This window comes from Centroberyx affinis, unplaced genomic scaffold (assembly GCF_046629955.1).
Source record: "Centroberyx affinis isolate AG114_WGS23_722 - 3 ecotype Tasmania unplaced genomic scaffold, CSIRO-AGI_Caff_v1 ptg000562l_1, whole genome shotgun sequence".
In the NCBI taxonomy this organism is placed as follows: Eukaryota; Metazoa; Chordata; class Actinopteri; order Beryciformes; family Berycidae; genus Centroberyx; species Centroberyx affinis.
In genome coordinates, this window is record NW_027279205.1 from 126,085 (window position 1) to 141,048 (window position 14,964).

At 42.8% G+C, this 14,964-nt stretch overlaps 1 protein-coding gene across 1 annotated transcript in view; it reads left to right on the forward strand.

Annotated features, from left to right (window-relative positions):
- The window catches only part of acin1b (apoptotic chromatin condensation inducer 1b), a 29,375-nt gene that overhangs the window by 11,466 nt on the left and 2,945 nt on the right, over nucleotides 1-14,964 (forward strand). Inside the window, exons 8-15 of the mRNA XM_071518265.1 lie at nucleotides 1,158-1,320; nucleotides 6,428-6,473; nucleotides 8,215-8,369; nucleotides 10,294-10,446; nucleotides 10,891-11,062; nucleotides 11,342-11,487; nucleotides 13,418-13,525; nucleotides 14,252-14,359. Of these exons, the coding sequence (XP_071374366.1) occupies nucleotides 1,158-1,320; nucleotides 6,428-6,473; nucleotides 8,215-8,369; nucleotides 10,294-10,446; nucleotides 10,891-11,062; nucleotides 11,342-11,487; nucleotides 13,418-13,525; nucleotides 14,252-14,359 (1,051 nt within the window). The remainder of the gene's footprint in view (nucleotides 1-1,157; nucleotides 1,321-6,427; nucleotides 6,474-8,214; nucleotides 8,370-10,293; nucleotides 10,447-10,890; nucleotides 11,063-11,341; nucleotides 11,488-13,417; nucleotides 13,526-14,251; nucleotides 14,360-14,964) is intronic.

The following is a 14,964-nucleotide window of genomic DNA, read 5'->3' on the forward strand; positions in this document are numbered from 1 at the left end:
TCTCTAGAGTTGACCTTGGAGGCACTCTTGCTTTTATAGTAGGATTGGATTGACTTTGTGTGAAGTAGTAGGATTAGGATTGACTTTGTGTGAAGTAGTGATACATGTCAAGCAACACAGCTTTTTGTTTGTTTCTGACACTTAATATTCATCTCTCAGGGTTCAACATAAAGAATTTTTTCCACTTGCCCAGTCGCACTCGGACCAGTCGGTCAGAGTTTGACTCGTCCTTAGTATATTTTCCCGGACCCAGTAGCCAAACATGACGGGAACCACTTTTTCATAAATGTAAGTAATTTATTACTATGAAAGGTGTGATAATGACAGTTCATAATATCAGCATAACAGCAAAATGGCTGAAAAGTAAAAAATAAATTTGATTTTTATGATTTTTAACAACTCCCAAATGCCCAGGTATAAATTGTCACTTATTGTATTAATGGATGAGGCCTCATAACCAACTGATAGAAACTTTAATGTAAATGTAATCAACATGTTAAAAATAAAATAAAAGCCAGAAGGGAAACTCATGAGGCTGGTAAGTCTCTCCGTTCGTCCATCTTCCCAACACATTAATCGGACCTGATGAGAGGCTGTCAGCTACCTGCTTTTCTAACACACAGACTAGGTGCTGCCAGCTCTTGTCGTTGACATCAAAGGCGTGTTTGCAGTAACTGTGGGTGCCTTTTTAAAAAATGAGCCAGCTCGATCAGTCTGACTCATATATCGCTGACAAATGGTTCAAGCGGTACAGGAGTTTGAAGTACCTGCTGCCATGTACACACCGCAGACTTCTGACTAACTCTGAGGTGGCATCCAGGTTGATTGTCTCATGAAAGCACAACAGAGAGAGGCAAAGATAACAGACTTATCACCAGGTGAGAAATGGTGAGACCAGAAAATCTCTCTCTGATGAATCAACTGTTCCAAGTCGGTGTCTCACTGATCCTGGGCCATCAGGCGGTCCTTATCATCGAACCCGGTCTCTCCCACCCATCCTTCTCCTCTCTACCTTCTTTGATTACCATTTCATTCCCACACAACTCATCCTATCTTCTGTCTGGTATTCTATCATGTTTTTCCCCCTCTTTCTCTCTCCCACCCTTCTCACCTGCCCCACCTTTCCTCTGTCCGTCTGTCCCCTAACTCCTCTGCACTCGCCCTTCTCCCCTCACCCCAAACTTCTCTTCTCCGTTCAGGGAGGTGTCGGAGCCCAGCGCGGCCGCCGTGACAGAGGTGGACCCAGATTCGGAGAGCTCCATGGCCCAGCAGCCGGCCTCCGAGGCCGAGCCAGAGAACAGTGAGGGCCGTCTGGAGGAGGTAAGGTCACTGAGAGGGTGGGGGGCGCCTGGGTCTTTGCTCTGTCGCCCACTAAGTTACCTCTTCATTCACATACAAGCATGCATATTCGGCAGCACAATTAGGGAACGTCACTCAAAGCCAACACAACCCCAAACGGCTCAAGACTGGACTTCTGCTTCTGGCACCTGTGGAGATGTTTAACATTCTTATGATGATAATAATACTGTATACAGTGGATATTTCTCAATTCTTTTATCCTATTAGAGGCTCAACAGATTATCCAGTTTGAGGTTTGTAACAAACGCCTTGTAGGTGAACCAGCAGGGGTTGAGTTGGAGTTGGGTCCTGTGGTAAAAGGGAATGAACTAACTAACCCCTTCCATCTGAGTTCAGTACAACTAATTTCTCATAGATGGCTCATTGTCTTAGATGATCTCTTTCTCACACACACACACACACACACACACACACACACACACACACACACACACATACATACTCTTTGCGTGTCCAGTCCCTGGAGAGGTTTGTTAAGAGATGTTGCTGCGGGAATGCAAGTGGGGATGGTAATAGTGTGTGAAATTAGACATCCATGCCACACAGACTGCATGCTCCTCATATCACTGTTTTCATGTGTGTGTGTGTGTGTGAGAGAGAGAGAAAGAGAGAGAACAAAAAAAGACATTGAGCTTAGAGTCTTAGTAGCTTAACAATGCAAACACCAGTAGTTTTTCATTAATTTCAGGCATTTACTGTATACAAACAAGCATTTGTTCCCCACCTACATATATTCACATTCACAACCTCATCATTCCACAGAACATCATTGCTAAAGTTCAGTAATGACTTAAATGTATCATTACTTTCGAACTGAGCAAATTGTTGCTTTCATTTAAGCTCCTTTTGGTCAGATATCGGCTTCTCCCTTCACAACTTTCTGCGTCAGGACAGCTGTTGAATTCAGTTGAAGAGCAGCGTCAGAAGATGCCCACAAGCATTTTAGGCATAGAGCTGACTCTCTTATCCAGAGTACTTATGTATACTTGTTTACTGGGGCACTCTTTTATGTATTTGAGGTTATTTTGGCTATTCTCAGAATTTTAGATTATTGATGTTATTCTTAAAGTATGCATGCTTTCAAAGCCATCTCTGCAGTGTGTGTGTGTGTGTGTGTGTGTGTGTGTGTTGGTTTTGTGTCCCCTTCGGGTTTGCATGAGTAATGGACCCTGACAGTGTGTGTAAAGATGCATCAGGGCTTGTTTCTGCTGTTCCTTTCACCCTGTGCTCATTCTCTCTGCTATCTCACTCGCTCCCTCTCTTTCTCTCTCTCTTGCTCTCTCTCTCGCTCTCTCGCTGTCTTCCCCTCCCCTCTATGTCCCTCACTTTCTCTGTCCATCTTTTGCCTGTGTATCCCATCATGAACGCTCTCTCTCTCACTATATATATTTATGGTGTGATTGCTGTTTAAAACCCCATTGATTGCTTTGTTATGAAGGTGCCCATGCCTCTTCCATTGCCCCTAATGGTACCTGCTGCGTACTACTACTACTACTACTACTACCACCACCACCACCAACACCACCACCTCCTCCACTCCTCCTCCTACTCCTCCTACAACTCCTGTCCCGCTATGCCCAAGCGCCTCGGTGGTACCTGAATTAGGCCCAGAGTCTGCAACCCTATGGCACTGAGTAAAGCCCCAGCCTGAGCCTGAGCCTGAGCCTGCAAGGCCTCCCCAGTAGCCCTCCAGTGAAGCGCTGAGCCAGCAGGAACTGGAGCTCGCGTCAGACCACCACCGACAGCAGTGGCAGCCATGGTAACTGCAGCCGCACGGTTGCCATAGTAACCAGCCCCGGGGGTTTGAAATCCTGCTCGCTGAACTGAACCGGACTGGACTGTACTGCACTGCACTGCGTGGTGGTGATGATGGAGTGAGGGAAAGTGGGGGTGGTGTAGCTATCTGTATCACCTCCCCCCTCCCCGCCTCTCCCATCTGCCATTTTGTGGACAAGCTCAGTCTACAAGCATCGTCATCGTCTTCACAGGGAGAAAGAGCTGCGGTCGACTTAACTCGCCCCAGCCTCCGAGAGAAACATGTGGCTTGTAAAGTCAAACTACAAGTTTTCTGACCCTGAGTCATATCCGCCCTGCTTTCTGCTACAACCTCCAACAGCCAGTTACAACTGCCTCACTCAGAGAATCTACAAAACTCAACGAGGAAGAGACTGCGAGCTTGTTCCTGTACCTGCAAGCTCTCTGTTGGAAGGTGGATCCATCTCAGAACAAAGGACTAAAGCTGTTCCTGTTATTTACCTCTACCTCTGATCCCACACTGCCCCCTGCTTGTGGGGTGGAGTAATGGCAGTCTGCCCTGGACTGAGAACCCCTGAGCTAAACCCATACAGTGATCAGAGCTTGATCATTTATAAGGACATTACTTTGAGTTTTAAGCTTTCAATCAAGCTCCAGTGGAGTAACTGAAATACTTTTGTTGAACCTGATTTTTGTGGGACTATTTGTTTGAATGGAAAGCCATTTGTCTGCACTTTGTGGATAAGACCTGTGTGTGATATGACGACGAAGAACTCATTCAAACATTTGTCATGCTTTCATTGGTTGAGCTTTCAATGCTAGCAGACGTCCACTGCCTTGACAGGCTGGCCAACCTCAGTAGAGACTTCCACTATTCAGCCGTGCAAGTAAAATCTCACCTCACTCGGTGTGGTAACTTAACTGAATTGAAGAGAACTGTTCATTTGGCTATTAAGAGACTTTCAAAGGACACAATACCAGAGTCATTTCATCTGACACACATGATGTAGCATCAGCTTATGTGGATACATTGTGACATTCATCATCCACACTTGGACCAACAGTGCTTGATATACTGAACAAATCATCAGCTCCCCTTCCCCCTGGCCATACTGTCAATGAGCTAGTGTGACTCAACGGATGTTTCACCGGAAAACGCCGATTTCTACTTCTCTGGACCTGCTGGACAGAGAACTGCAGTTGTTTTTATGTATTTATTTTTACATCAATCCCTTCACTACACCCACAGCTTGGTCCTTGCATCCCGAACGATTGCCTTCTGTGTTCCATGTGAGTGCAAAGGCAGTCATGCTGGAAAATACACACAAGTTGACGTCCATCAGCCCCCTAGTTTTGAACACCACCCTGGATTGTAATTGGACAAAGAAGTAGAAACTCTGTGGATTATTGTTTTTCCCACCTCTACTCCCATTCAAAGACTTAAGCCAGACCTTTGTCCTGCACTGCAAGGTGGAGAATAGTTTGGCAAACGGTCTGGCTATGCAAGCCCAATAAACTACTAGACAGCAACTCAAATCCCTTGGACAACAAACTGCCACCTCATCGGACAAACTACTGTCACATCAATTTAAATGTGACATCACAGACAGCAATCATGACATTTCATAATGCCTCGAGAGTCTCAAAGGCTTGATGGACAGATCATTGGAAAACACGTTGTGACATCAGAGACAATAGATTTGAGCATCACAAACTGGATATCTTTTTTTTTTTATTATTTAAAACCTTTCAGTTCTACTTCACAAATCTACCCATTTGCTGTCATGGACCCTAACAAAGTATATCTCATCCCCCACCCCAATTCATCACAAGGCAAACTCAATGCCGAAAGACTTAAAAGTGACTCTCTGATCAGCAGTCAATCAAGAAAAGTCTTCCCCTGCCCCCTTCAAGAAAAAAGTCCAATCCAATGATCAGATCCTGTCTGCTGGCTCATCTGCACACTCAAATCGAGCCCTGCCCTCACTCCTCTGCCTTCTCTGATTGGATCCTTGTTGCCTAGATACAGTACACACTGCCGTGCGGTTGGGCCATAGTCGAGCCAGTAAGGAATCGGTGTCAATGGTACCAGGAAATGACTTGTCATTATTCCTCTTTTGAGATGTATTCATTTTTAAAGGAATAACTGTAAAAAAAAAAAAAAAAACTAAAAAAAAACATTTTTCTTCTCTCCAGATGTTTTTGGTCATAAATGAGAGGACTGAATTCTTTCTCTATTTGAAACATAGTCCAAACTTTTGAACTGTCACGACGAGTACTGCAGTTTGAATTTGATATTTTCTTTAACTGATGATCATACCTTTGAACATACACTGTGGATCTACAGATGTGTCTTGTTAAATATGGCAAATCTAGGTGAATTTCAGCTGCAGTATCGCTAGAGTCCTGCTGAGATGTCTTTGGTTCGGACCGACAGATTCTCCAGCACTCGTTCCTCCACCTCTGCTCCATAGAACTCCATCAACACACACAATATTCAACACTGTTGGTCTGATGTGGAGGCAGATCTGTTCTAACAGGCAGACATACACTGACAAGGGACAGAATTTGCAAACAATCAAGACTCAACTACATGCCATTTATTTGATGCTTTAAGCTGGAGCATTTTAGAGCACCATGGCAGTGTTAACACTACACAGAACCAATGTAAAATGTTAGAGCTACACAGGATCAATACACTAGTATCACATTGTATTTCTTCATTTTGGAAAGTGACAGGATCCACTCACACACACTTAAAGACACTCTTCTAGTCCTTTTTTTCTCCAGACAGTCCCCCCTTGGGAAAACTGTTCTCAATGTCCTCTAATGGCTGGTACCACATTAAAACACGACCCCATTTGAGTTTCACACAGGCCTGCTGATGTCTTAATGCACATCTTGTACTTGGTTTGTCCTTAGAACCTACCCCCACCCTCTGTAAGTGCGCACACACACACACACACACACACACACACACACACACACACACACACACACACACACACACACACACAGACAGACAGAGCAGTAGCTTAATGATTTATCTCAGTGTCTTTGAGCAGAGGTGGAAGGCGGAAATGTGTCTGGAGTGTCTCTCTGTATCGACCAAGCCTCCCCCCTCTTAATGTGGTAAAATTGGAGCCTCCAGGCCTGTGTTACTTTGCTCCCCCCCCCCACCTCCCCTCCTCCTCCACTTTTCCTGTCTCACCTCCTCTCTGTAGTTGCCTGTTGGGTCTGGACTCTCGTTCTCATCTCGCCCCACACCCCTGGGGTTTCTGTATGTTCTCTTTCTGTCTCCCTCTCTTTCCAGAGCACAACTCCTAAGGCTTTTGCTGCTCGCAAGATCTCCTTGACCAGTGAGTATACCAGTTACATGTTTACCTGACTCCGGGATCCCCCTGCTTGGGCACTGTTAAAGACAGTAACAGGAACGAAAAGGAAATACCTTACCCGTTGTGGGGAATTACTTTTTTTTTTTGCAGCTGCAGCTATCCCTCACTATAATCTTTAAATTCGAAACCAGCTGAAAATGTTACGTCAAAGAGCAGCTCAGGCTTAAAAGTAGTTATATGTGACTGTGTGCAGCACTGGAAACCTGAGAGCCGTATGACTGTCACGCTGAATATGCAAGAGTTCAGGATGGAGGCAGAGTGCTATGAATTCTGCATGACTGCCACAGGCAGAGCTTAACCCTGAATATATTGCACTTTCATTTTGATTTAGAAGTAGTGGTTTTTATTTGTGTTATAATGTTTTTATTTCAAGTTTTAATGTGTGAATGAACTATGGAACCAAGTTTCAGCTTGGTGATAGGCCCAAACCATAGGCTTGCCTTAAATCTGGAAGGCAAATCCCAATCAAAAAGCAAGTTTAGACGTGGCCATGGTAATTTACTTTAATCATGCCCCTTGTCAGGATCCAGCATTAAGAATTTCTTTGACTAGGGAATTTTATTTTTTTTAAATTTTTCACTTTTCAAACACTTAAGTAATTTATCAGTGCAAAATGTAGGAAGAGTTCTTAATATACCACAGCAAAATGACTGAAAAATAGGCAACTAAATAGTAAATAATTCAGGGTATGGTTTTTAACAATTCTGTAAAATTCCAAAGCATAAAGTTGCCGTTTTTGCACTTATTGTATCCCAGATGAGCCATTACAACCAACTGATAGAAGATTTTCTATAAATATAATCAACAGTTACATAAAAAAAATGCATAAAACATAGAGGACATTCATGAGGCTGATAAATCTCTCCATTTATCCATCTTGCCAGTACATTAACAGGACCTGATGAGAGGTTGTAGGGGGTTGCATGGTTGGAGTGAGTGAAACTACCTTGACTTTAAAAACTCCACCTATGTTACTTAAAATGATGGATTAGATTTGTCAATGCAGCAGTATATCTCTGCGAGCTGATTTTAATGGATTCTTGAAAAAGGTGGGAGCCTATGACTTCCGGCAGGTAAGGCAAACCTGCACTTGACGGGAAGAAGTAGCTTCTGACTGTGGCAAAGTAGGGCTGGGCGATAATTCAGTATTATCATACATCGTATGATAATACTGAATCATCAGAGAACAACTGTGATATCATCGTAAAATCATGACCAATTCTGTTGTCTCAATGATACCAAACATAAACTCAACAAAATGACATCTGCCATATTTTAGGGAGTATTTGAGTTGCGTAGTTTTGTTTAGAGATCACTCTTGTCATTACCATGCAATTCATTGTAATAAACATCAGTTGGTTTATTTAACATGTGGCTTCACATACGTAAGCACATATTGTGATATTTATCAATATCGGAAAAACGTCCCTATAATTACTGTGATATACAATTTCTTCCATATCGCCCATCCCTATGGTAAATACAATGGCGGGTTTAGACTTATGGGCATTCATTGCAATAGGAAAAAAAATAGAATTACACTGGTGTTATCCTTTAAGTAATAGTTTCTGCCTTGGGGCTATGAGTATGCAACGACTTGTCATTCTAGTTCCGTTTAGCGGTATAGAGCACATCATTAATCCAGGACTACATTTTCTCTCTTATTCTCACTGATGAGTGACTTTGCCTTGACTCCTCCCAGCAGGCAGCAAGACATCTCCCGCCAGCTCAGAAGGAGGCGCAGGAGGAGCAGGAGAGTCCGAGGCGGGCGTCGCAGCAGGGAGGAAGAGGCGTTGGGGCTCCAGCACAGCAGTCACTGCCAAGAAACCATCCATCAGCATCACCACGGACTCACTGAAGGTACTGAGACGTCACAGAGACCGGGGCAGGGTGCGGGTGCAGGTCTGGAAAGTCTGGGAAAAGTGTGGAAAATGAATTTGATTATTTCCAGAGCTTGAATAGTTTTGGAATTGCCCAAACGCTCTGGAAATGTATGGTTGGGGAAAAAAAGCTGCTCAGTTTGGGTAAAATTTCACTTAATTTAGCAGACTAGGGTTCAATTGATATGGGTTTTTGAGGGCTGATACTTTTGGATTGAAGCTGCTGATAGCTGATATTTTGTGCAGAATAATTAATTAATTAAATTTGACTGTTTTCTTGGCAAGAAATTCCAAAACATTCCCCAAAATTTGCAGCAAAGCAGCCCTTTGCTGCCATTCGTTCTTGTATAATATGAAAAGCAACCTTCACAGACTTGAAAATTAGTTAGATAATCCATCACAATAAACATGAGTGTTGAGTGTTTTCATATCAGTGCATTCCATACAGCATGCATTGCAAAATGATTAGGGGAAATGTAAACTAGACGTTGACAGAAGTAAATGGGCTATAACTCAAAATGACACCTGCAAATGTGGTTCCACAGGCGAGGGACTGAACCACTTGACAGTCTCTGTTCAGGTCCCAATACACATATGATTACATATGTGACCTGCTCTATCATTTCCAGTCACATTGACCCCTCAAACCATTTTGAGTTTAATACACTGTTGGAAAGAGGAGAATTTAAGCTTTCTGGTGATATCAAAATTATCTTTGTATTCCAAAGATTGAGTGAGATGCACCCCTTGATGTCTTGACTGTTTCCAAACTATGTTTTTGAGAAAAAGGGCCTCAAAGTTTAAAGTCAATTAATTAAGTGTTAAAAAGTAGTCTGATATTATATCAGTCCATTGCGCGACATTTAATAATATCAATTAAATTCAATCTCTCTCGCTCTCGCTCTCTCCCTCTCTCTCTCTCACACACACACACACACACACACACACCATAGTAAGGGGAGAGAGGGACAGGGAGAAGTGTTGCCAGGTTCATAGCGACAAAACCCTCCCAGTGTCAATTAAACCCAACCCATAAACAGTCAAATGATCAATGAAACTAGTCCAAAATAACAAACCAATAACAAAACTCCACAATACAACCCTGACAAACTTTATAAACAGCGTTTTAAGTCCTACAGCATTTAGAACATTTCCAAGTACATTGAAAACCGCAAACCTGGCAACATGAGGAACGCGAGCTTTGTTGACAAACTAGCATTAAGCTAGTAGTTCTGCTTGTCACCCTACCTTCACGAGCTTCAAAACTATATTTACCGGTTGAATTTCACAATCAAACCCTTACACAGAAAGAAAGCCAAGGCTTTATTTTATTAAAACCTGTTGAAACCCCAAAACAGCCAAAAATTGATCTTTTCTCATAAAATCACGTTTATCCACAAATGCGCCGTTGCGACTTCCGACTGAAAATGATAGAACGCGTCACATATTTCCTTTAGCTGCAAATCCACTGTCATTTCAATTATTAGCATGTTTGGTGTGGGGAAGAATAATCTCCCGCTATAGAGTGTTATGGCCAAGTTGACAGTCATGTTGCTCAGCCACGTGGCATACATCATATTTAACACCAACCAAAATCTTCTAATTCAGATAAGAAATGTTGGTTTGGAAGATGTGTGGAGTTGCTGAACTGGAGAATGTGTCCAGCCACAAGGAAGCTGTGGTGCATCATTAATAGATGCAGAGGAGACTGTCTGTGTTGCTCCAAGCCACCAGATGCACTTCAAAGAAACTTACCCTGCCTGTTCATTCCACTGCTCACTGTTCTTCATCTGCCCCTCCTCTTCGTCCCTGCTGTCGTCATTTTCCTCTCCCTTTCTCCTCCCTCTCTCCTTTCTTCTCCTCCGTCCTCTCCTGTGTGTCTCTGTCCTCCTGCTGTCCTCCAGTCTTTGATCCCAGACATCAAGGTGACCCAGGAGGCGGTGGTGGAGCTGCACCCAGAGGAGCTGCAGCTGTCTGGGGATGAGGAGGACCAGGGTCTGGACAGCAGCCGGGGCGACCAGGACAAAGGCCTCAAGATCAGACGCACAGTCACACAGGTGAGGAGAGGCATAATGTCGCTTTCAGATGAAAACGAAAATTGAAACAAGCTAACCTTTCCAGAAACGGTCTCATTTTATCAATAATCAACCATAAAACTTTGCATTTTGACTCAATTTTGAGTCCGCTAATCACCAGTAAAACCAAAATATCACAGCTTTGGAAACAAGCTGTTAAACTGGAGTTTTGAGCACTGTGTTGTGTGGAGAATGAAAGTTTGAATCAGCCAAGATTTGCGCATAATTTTTTTTTTATGACATTCATGTTCACACTAACAGAAACACTAACTAAAGTTGAGGTGCATCTTTATGCATCTCTGACAGAGAGATCTGTCCATTATGATCGTTAGCCAAACTGATATGCTGATTTATTTTTTTCCTTACTGTTGGCTGGTGTGTGTTGAACTGTCCCACCATTCTTCTCCTCCTGTAACTCCTCTCCAGGTTGTCCCGGGTGACAGCCAGGAAAATGGACAGGGAAATGAGGAGGAAGAGGAGGAGAAAATGGAGAGAGAAAAACAACGTAGGACTTCAAAGGACAAGAGGAAGAACAGCCACTCTGAGGAGACTGTGGAAACGCAGACCTCTGTCATGCACGACACGGAGGCAAAGAAAGGTAAACTGCCTCAATGAATAGAAGATGAGAAGCTTGTGGGTTATTGGGTATAAATCTGCTCCTCAATGGCATAAACACTGTTAGTGCTAATTCTTCTCTCCAGAGGCTTCTGGGTAAACGTATGATACCATCTCAATTACCTCTTTTCTCTTCACCACCCTCTGTTCTTTCTTCAATCATCGCTCTTGCTGTCCTTCATTTGTCCCTCTCTCCCTCATCCATCCCTCTTTCTCTCTCTCTCCGTTTTTCCATCCATCCCTCCCTCTCTCTTTCCCACAGTGACCCCCAGTGACAGTCTGGTGCGTCGCTCCATCAGCCAGCAGAAGTCTGGCGTGTCCGTCACCATCGACGACCCCGTCCGCACAGCCAGGCAGCCCTCGCCGCCTCGGGGAAAACTTTCCAATATCGTCCATGTCACCAACCTGGTGAGTTTAATTCCGGGGCATTTCCTCTGTGTGTGTGTGTATCCCTGTGTGTGCAGAGTAGACATAATAAGGGCCTTTCCGCTGTGTACTGTAGGCAGAAAGTAGAGTGGAAAACCAACACTCATCACCAGCCGGTAAATGTTGGTAAATGTTACCTGGCAACTTCTAAATTTGTTATTTCCACCAGTGACTTGGCAGGTTATTTTTAAAGTCTACGGAAGGTGTGTTGTGTTCCAGCACCTATTTTAGCTGGTAAAATTCACTCACTTGCCATTATGGCGTATGGGGCAAACATTTAGTTTCCCATCCTGCATAACAATACATGTTAGACACAATTTGGCTTCTGATACTTTTATTTTTTTGCCCTGTGCATTACAGCTTTCCCACTGACTATGAGGGGGAAAGGGTGATTGGCAAAATGACTATGAAGGCATTATGTTAAATATGCAAGAGTTCAGGGTGGAGCTTTGATTCTATGGATTCTGGAGGACTGCTAGAGGCATTGCTTAAAAGGATACTTTGATATTTTGAATTTTAGCTGGATGTTGTTACTTGTGGGATACAGTTTTTATATTTGTCATTCAGTTTGTTTAAAATAGCTGGACAGCATTGCCAGCATTCTACATGGGATACAGCTAGCTGCAATCTTTCTTTAATTTTCTTTTTTATGACCTGCCCTGTCATTTAAATGAAGGGTGCTGACGATGCCCACAGCAATTTTAGTGCAACCTAAAGACAAAATGTAGACGCTTTTTCCTTTTAAAGTATCTAAAGTAGAAAAATAACCAACTATAATTGACTTTTATACAACTTTATCAAATTATCCCTTTAACATTCAATATACTCCTCTTAAATTTTGAATATCAGTTGTGTCAGTGTTATTATACAACAGGTAATTTCAGCCGATCTTTCCTGTTTTCTCCTGTTTTTTATTCTTGTGTACTTTGGCATACACTTTTACTTTGGCAAACACTTTGCAGAACAGTATACATGCGTTGGTAACTGTTGTATAGAAGCCATTGCACCTTTATAGATAATCTTTACTGTGATTATGGGTATTTTGGTGATGCCAATGGTAACCACGTCGCCGTCATACCCATAATCACAGCAACGAACACCCACCTGGGTATTATTGCTATAGTCAAGCATCATCTTAAGCTGGGGGCACATTACATGACTGAACAGACTGTGAAAAGATTAGACATTACACACTTAATGACTGGCATTCGCAGATTCTTTTCGACTTGCGTCATGGAGGTAAGAGATGAGGTTAAGACGGGGATCACACACTACCCAAGATCTAATTCCATCCAACCCCCATAATCTCAGAAAAACACAAGCTCTGGAACTACTATAAGACAGAACCAAAACAAAAATCAAGGTGGAGCATATTTCTCTCTACATTTTTCTCCCCTGATCTCACACTCAGCTGTTATTGGCTATTACCTGTCTCCATTCTGATTCGAGTTGTTGACCAGCTCACACTGCAGGAGCATGTCAACACTTGTGCAGATTCGAGTCGTAAAACTCAAACATGTTTGACATAAATCTGATGGTGCCAACTGGATTCAGAAGGCTAGAGATTAAAGTCCTTCACCCTCACACACAACAAGTCATCCCCAAATCACAGAGAGCACAAAGCACAGACTTGGCCCGATCTTGAAAATCAGTCTTGATAGCTAAATCATGCCTATCATTGGCGTAAAAGTCATATAGTGTGTGCCCAGCTTTACATGAGCATGCCTTCTACTCAGACTTCAACTTGTGTTTGAACTGGGACGTCCATGTAACCGCAACATCCTGGGTTTAAGTCCGGCCTAGGACCAGTGCCGCCTGTCATCCCCCTCTCTTTCATGTCTCTCTATACTTTCATCTGTCTAGTAAAGGCAAAAAACAGTCTAATATTCCGTTTTACTTTGATGTCCCCTAGGTACGACCCTTCACCCTGGGCCAGCTGAAAGAGCTGCTGAACCGGACTGGCAGTCTGGTGGAGGACGGCTTCTGGATCGACAAGATCAAGTCTCACTGCTTCGTCACAGTGAGTCCCTCTCTCTACTTCCAGAATTCACCGTTTTACCTCATTTCACCTCTTGTTGAGCTGGAAGTGCTAACCAGCCGGGTGTGGGAAGCGTCAGTCATGGATCCTGCTGTTGCTCTGCAGCTACCGAAACCGGCCTGTTTGAAGCTTGGTGCTTTTTTGCCAAAAGTTGAACTATTTTTACCCATTAGTGTTTGGTGTTGTGAGTGCTTGAAAACATGCTAAACTCTCAGCACGAAGGACCTGAGGGAGTATTGGAGTATTGTGAGTGGTAGACTTTTACACTAGACCTAGCTTCCTGCTATTCTTCTGAAGCGTGTTGCTGAAAGTATGTAGAAAAGTAACCTTAATAAATGATGTTGCAGGAAGACTTACTTGAGCTCAGACATTGATAAAAGCATTGATGTGATTATTATCTGTCTCTATCGCTCTCACAACACTTGTATTTATCTCGCTGTCTTTTTATATCCATCTCCATCTATCTAGCTCCATCCATTTCCACCTGTACCTATATCAATCTCTGTTTTTTGCATTATTTGAGATTTTTGGACACAGTTCCCTCTCATTTTTCATTAGACATAACTTATGCTTGTTCACATTTTTTATATTTGAACTGATATCCTTGAGAGTGTTTGAAAATATTTGATTACTCTTTATAATAACACTTTAATAAGAAGAGACAGTTTTTTCAGTCAGATAACCCCCTTCTTCTCTTCTCTCTCCCAGTACGCGACAACAGAGGAGGCGGTAGCCACCAGAGCTGCGCTCCATGGGGTGAAATGGCCCCAGAGCAACCCCAAGGTCCTCAGTGTGGACTTCTGTGAACAGGACGAGGTAGAGAACCCCTTTGGATGCCAATATAGACCAATTGCATGACTTTTGAAATACACTTGGTGGAACACGTTCTGCATTACAGTAGATGGGAATATTACAGCATAATGCGAATATTCTAATTCAGATGGTATTACATAAATAATTTTGTTCATTTGTCACTATTATTTACTGAAGAAAACAGTGGGAGGGAAGAGCTCCATGATGAATAAAATGATAATCCCCTATTATTTTGCTAGATATTGTGATTGTGATTCTTTATCACGATTATCAGTGTTGATGATTTGAGGAACAAAATTATTTTACTGCGCTTTTTGCATCTCATATTAACATCTTGTCAATCATTTTCAACTACAGCAGACAATCTAAATGAAATGGAATGCTTTAATATTTCCAGTATGCCAGTATTCTATGAGTATTCATTGTGGAAACTAAAATCGTTGCCCCAGCAGAGGAAAAACAAATAGAAAACACATTGAAGCTTGAAGTCACATACTGTAAATGTATGATGCTGTAAAGTGTGCATGCTGAAGACTTCTCTAGATTTTGAGAGGTTGGGATGTTGGTCAACTTCCTTGTCCATTTGTCTCTCATTGGCCCTAATGTTT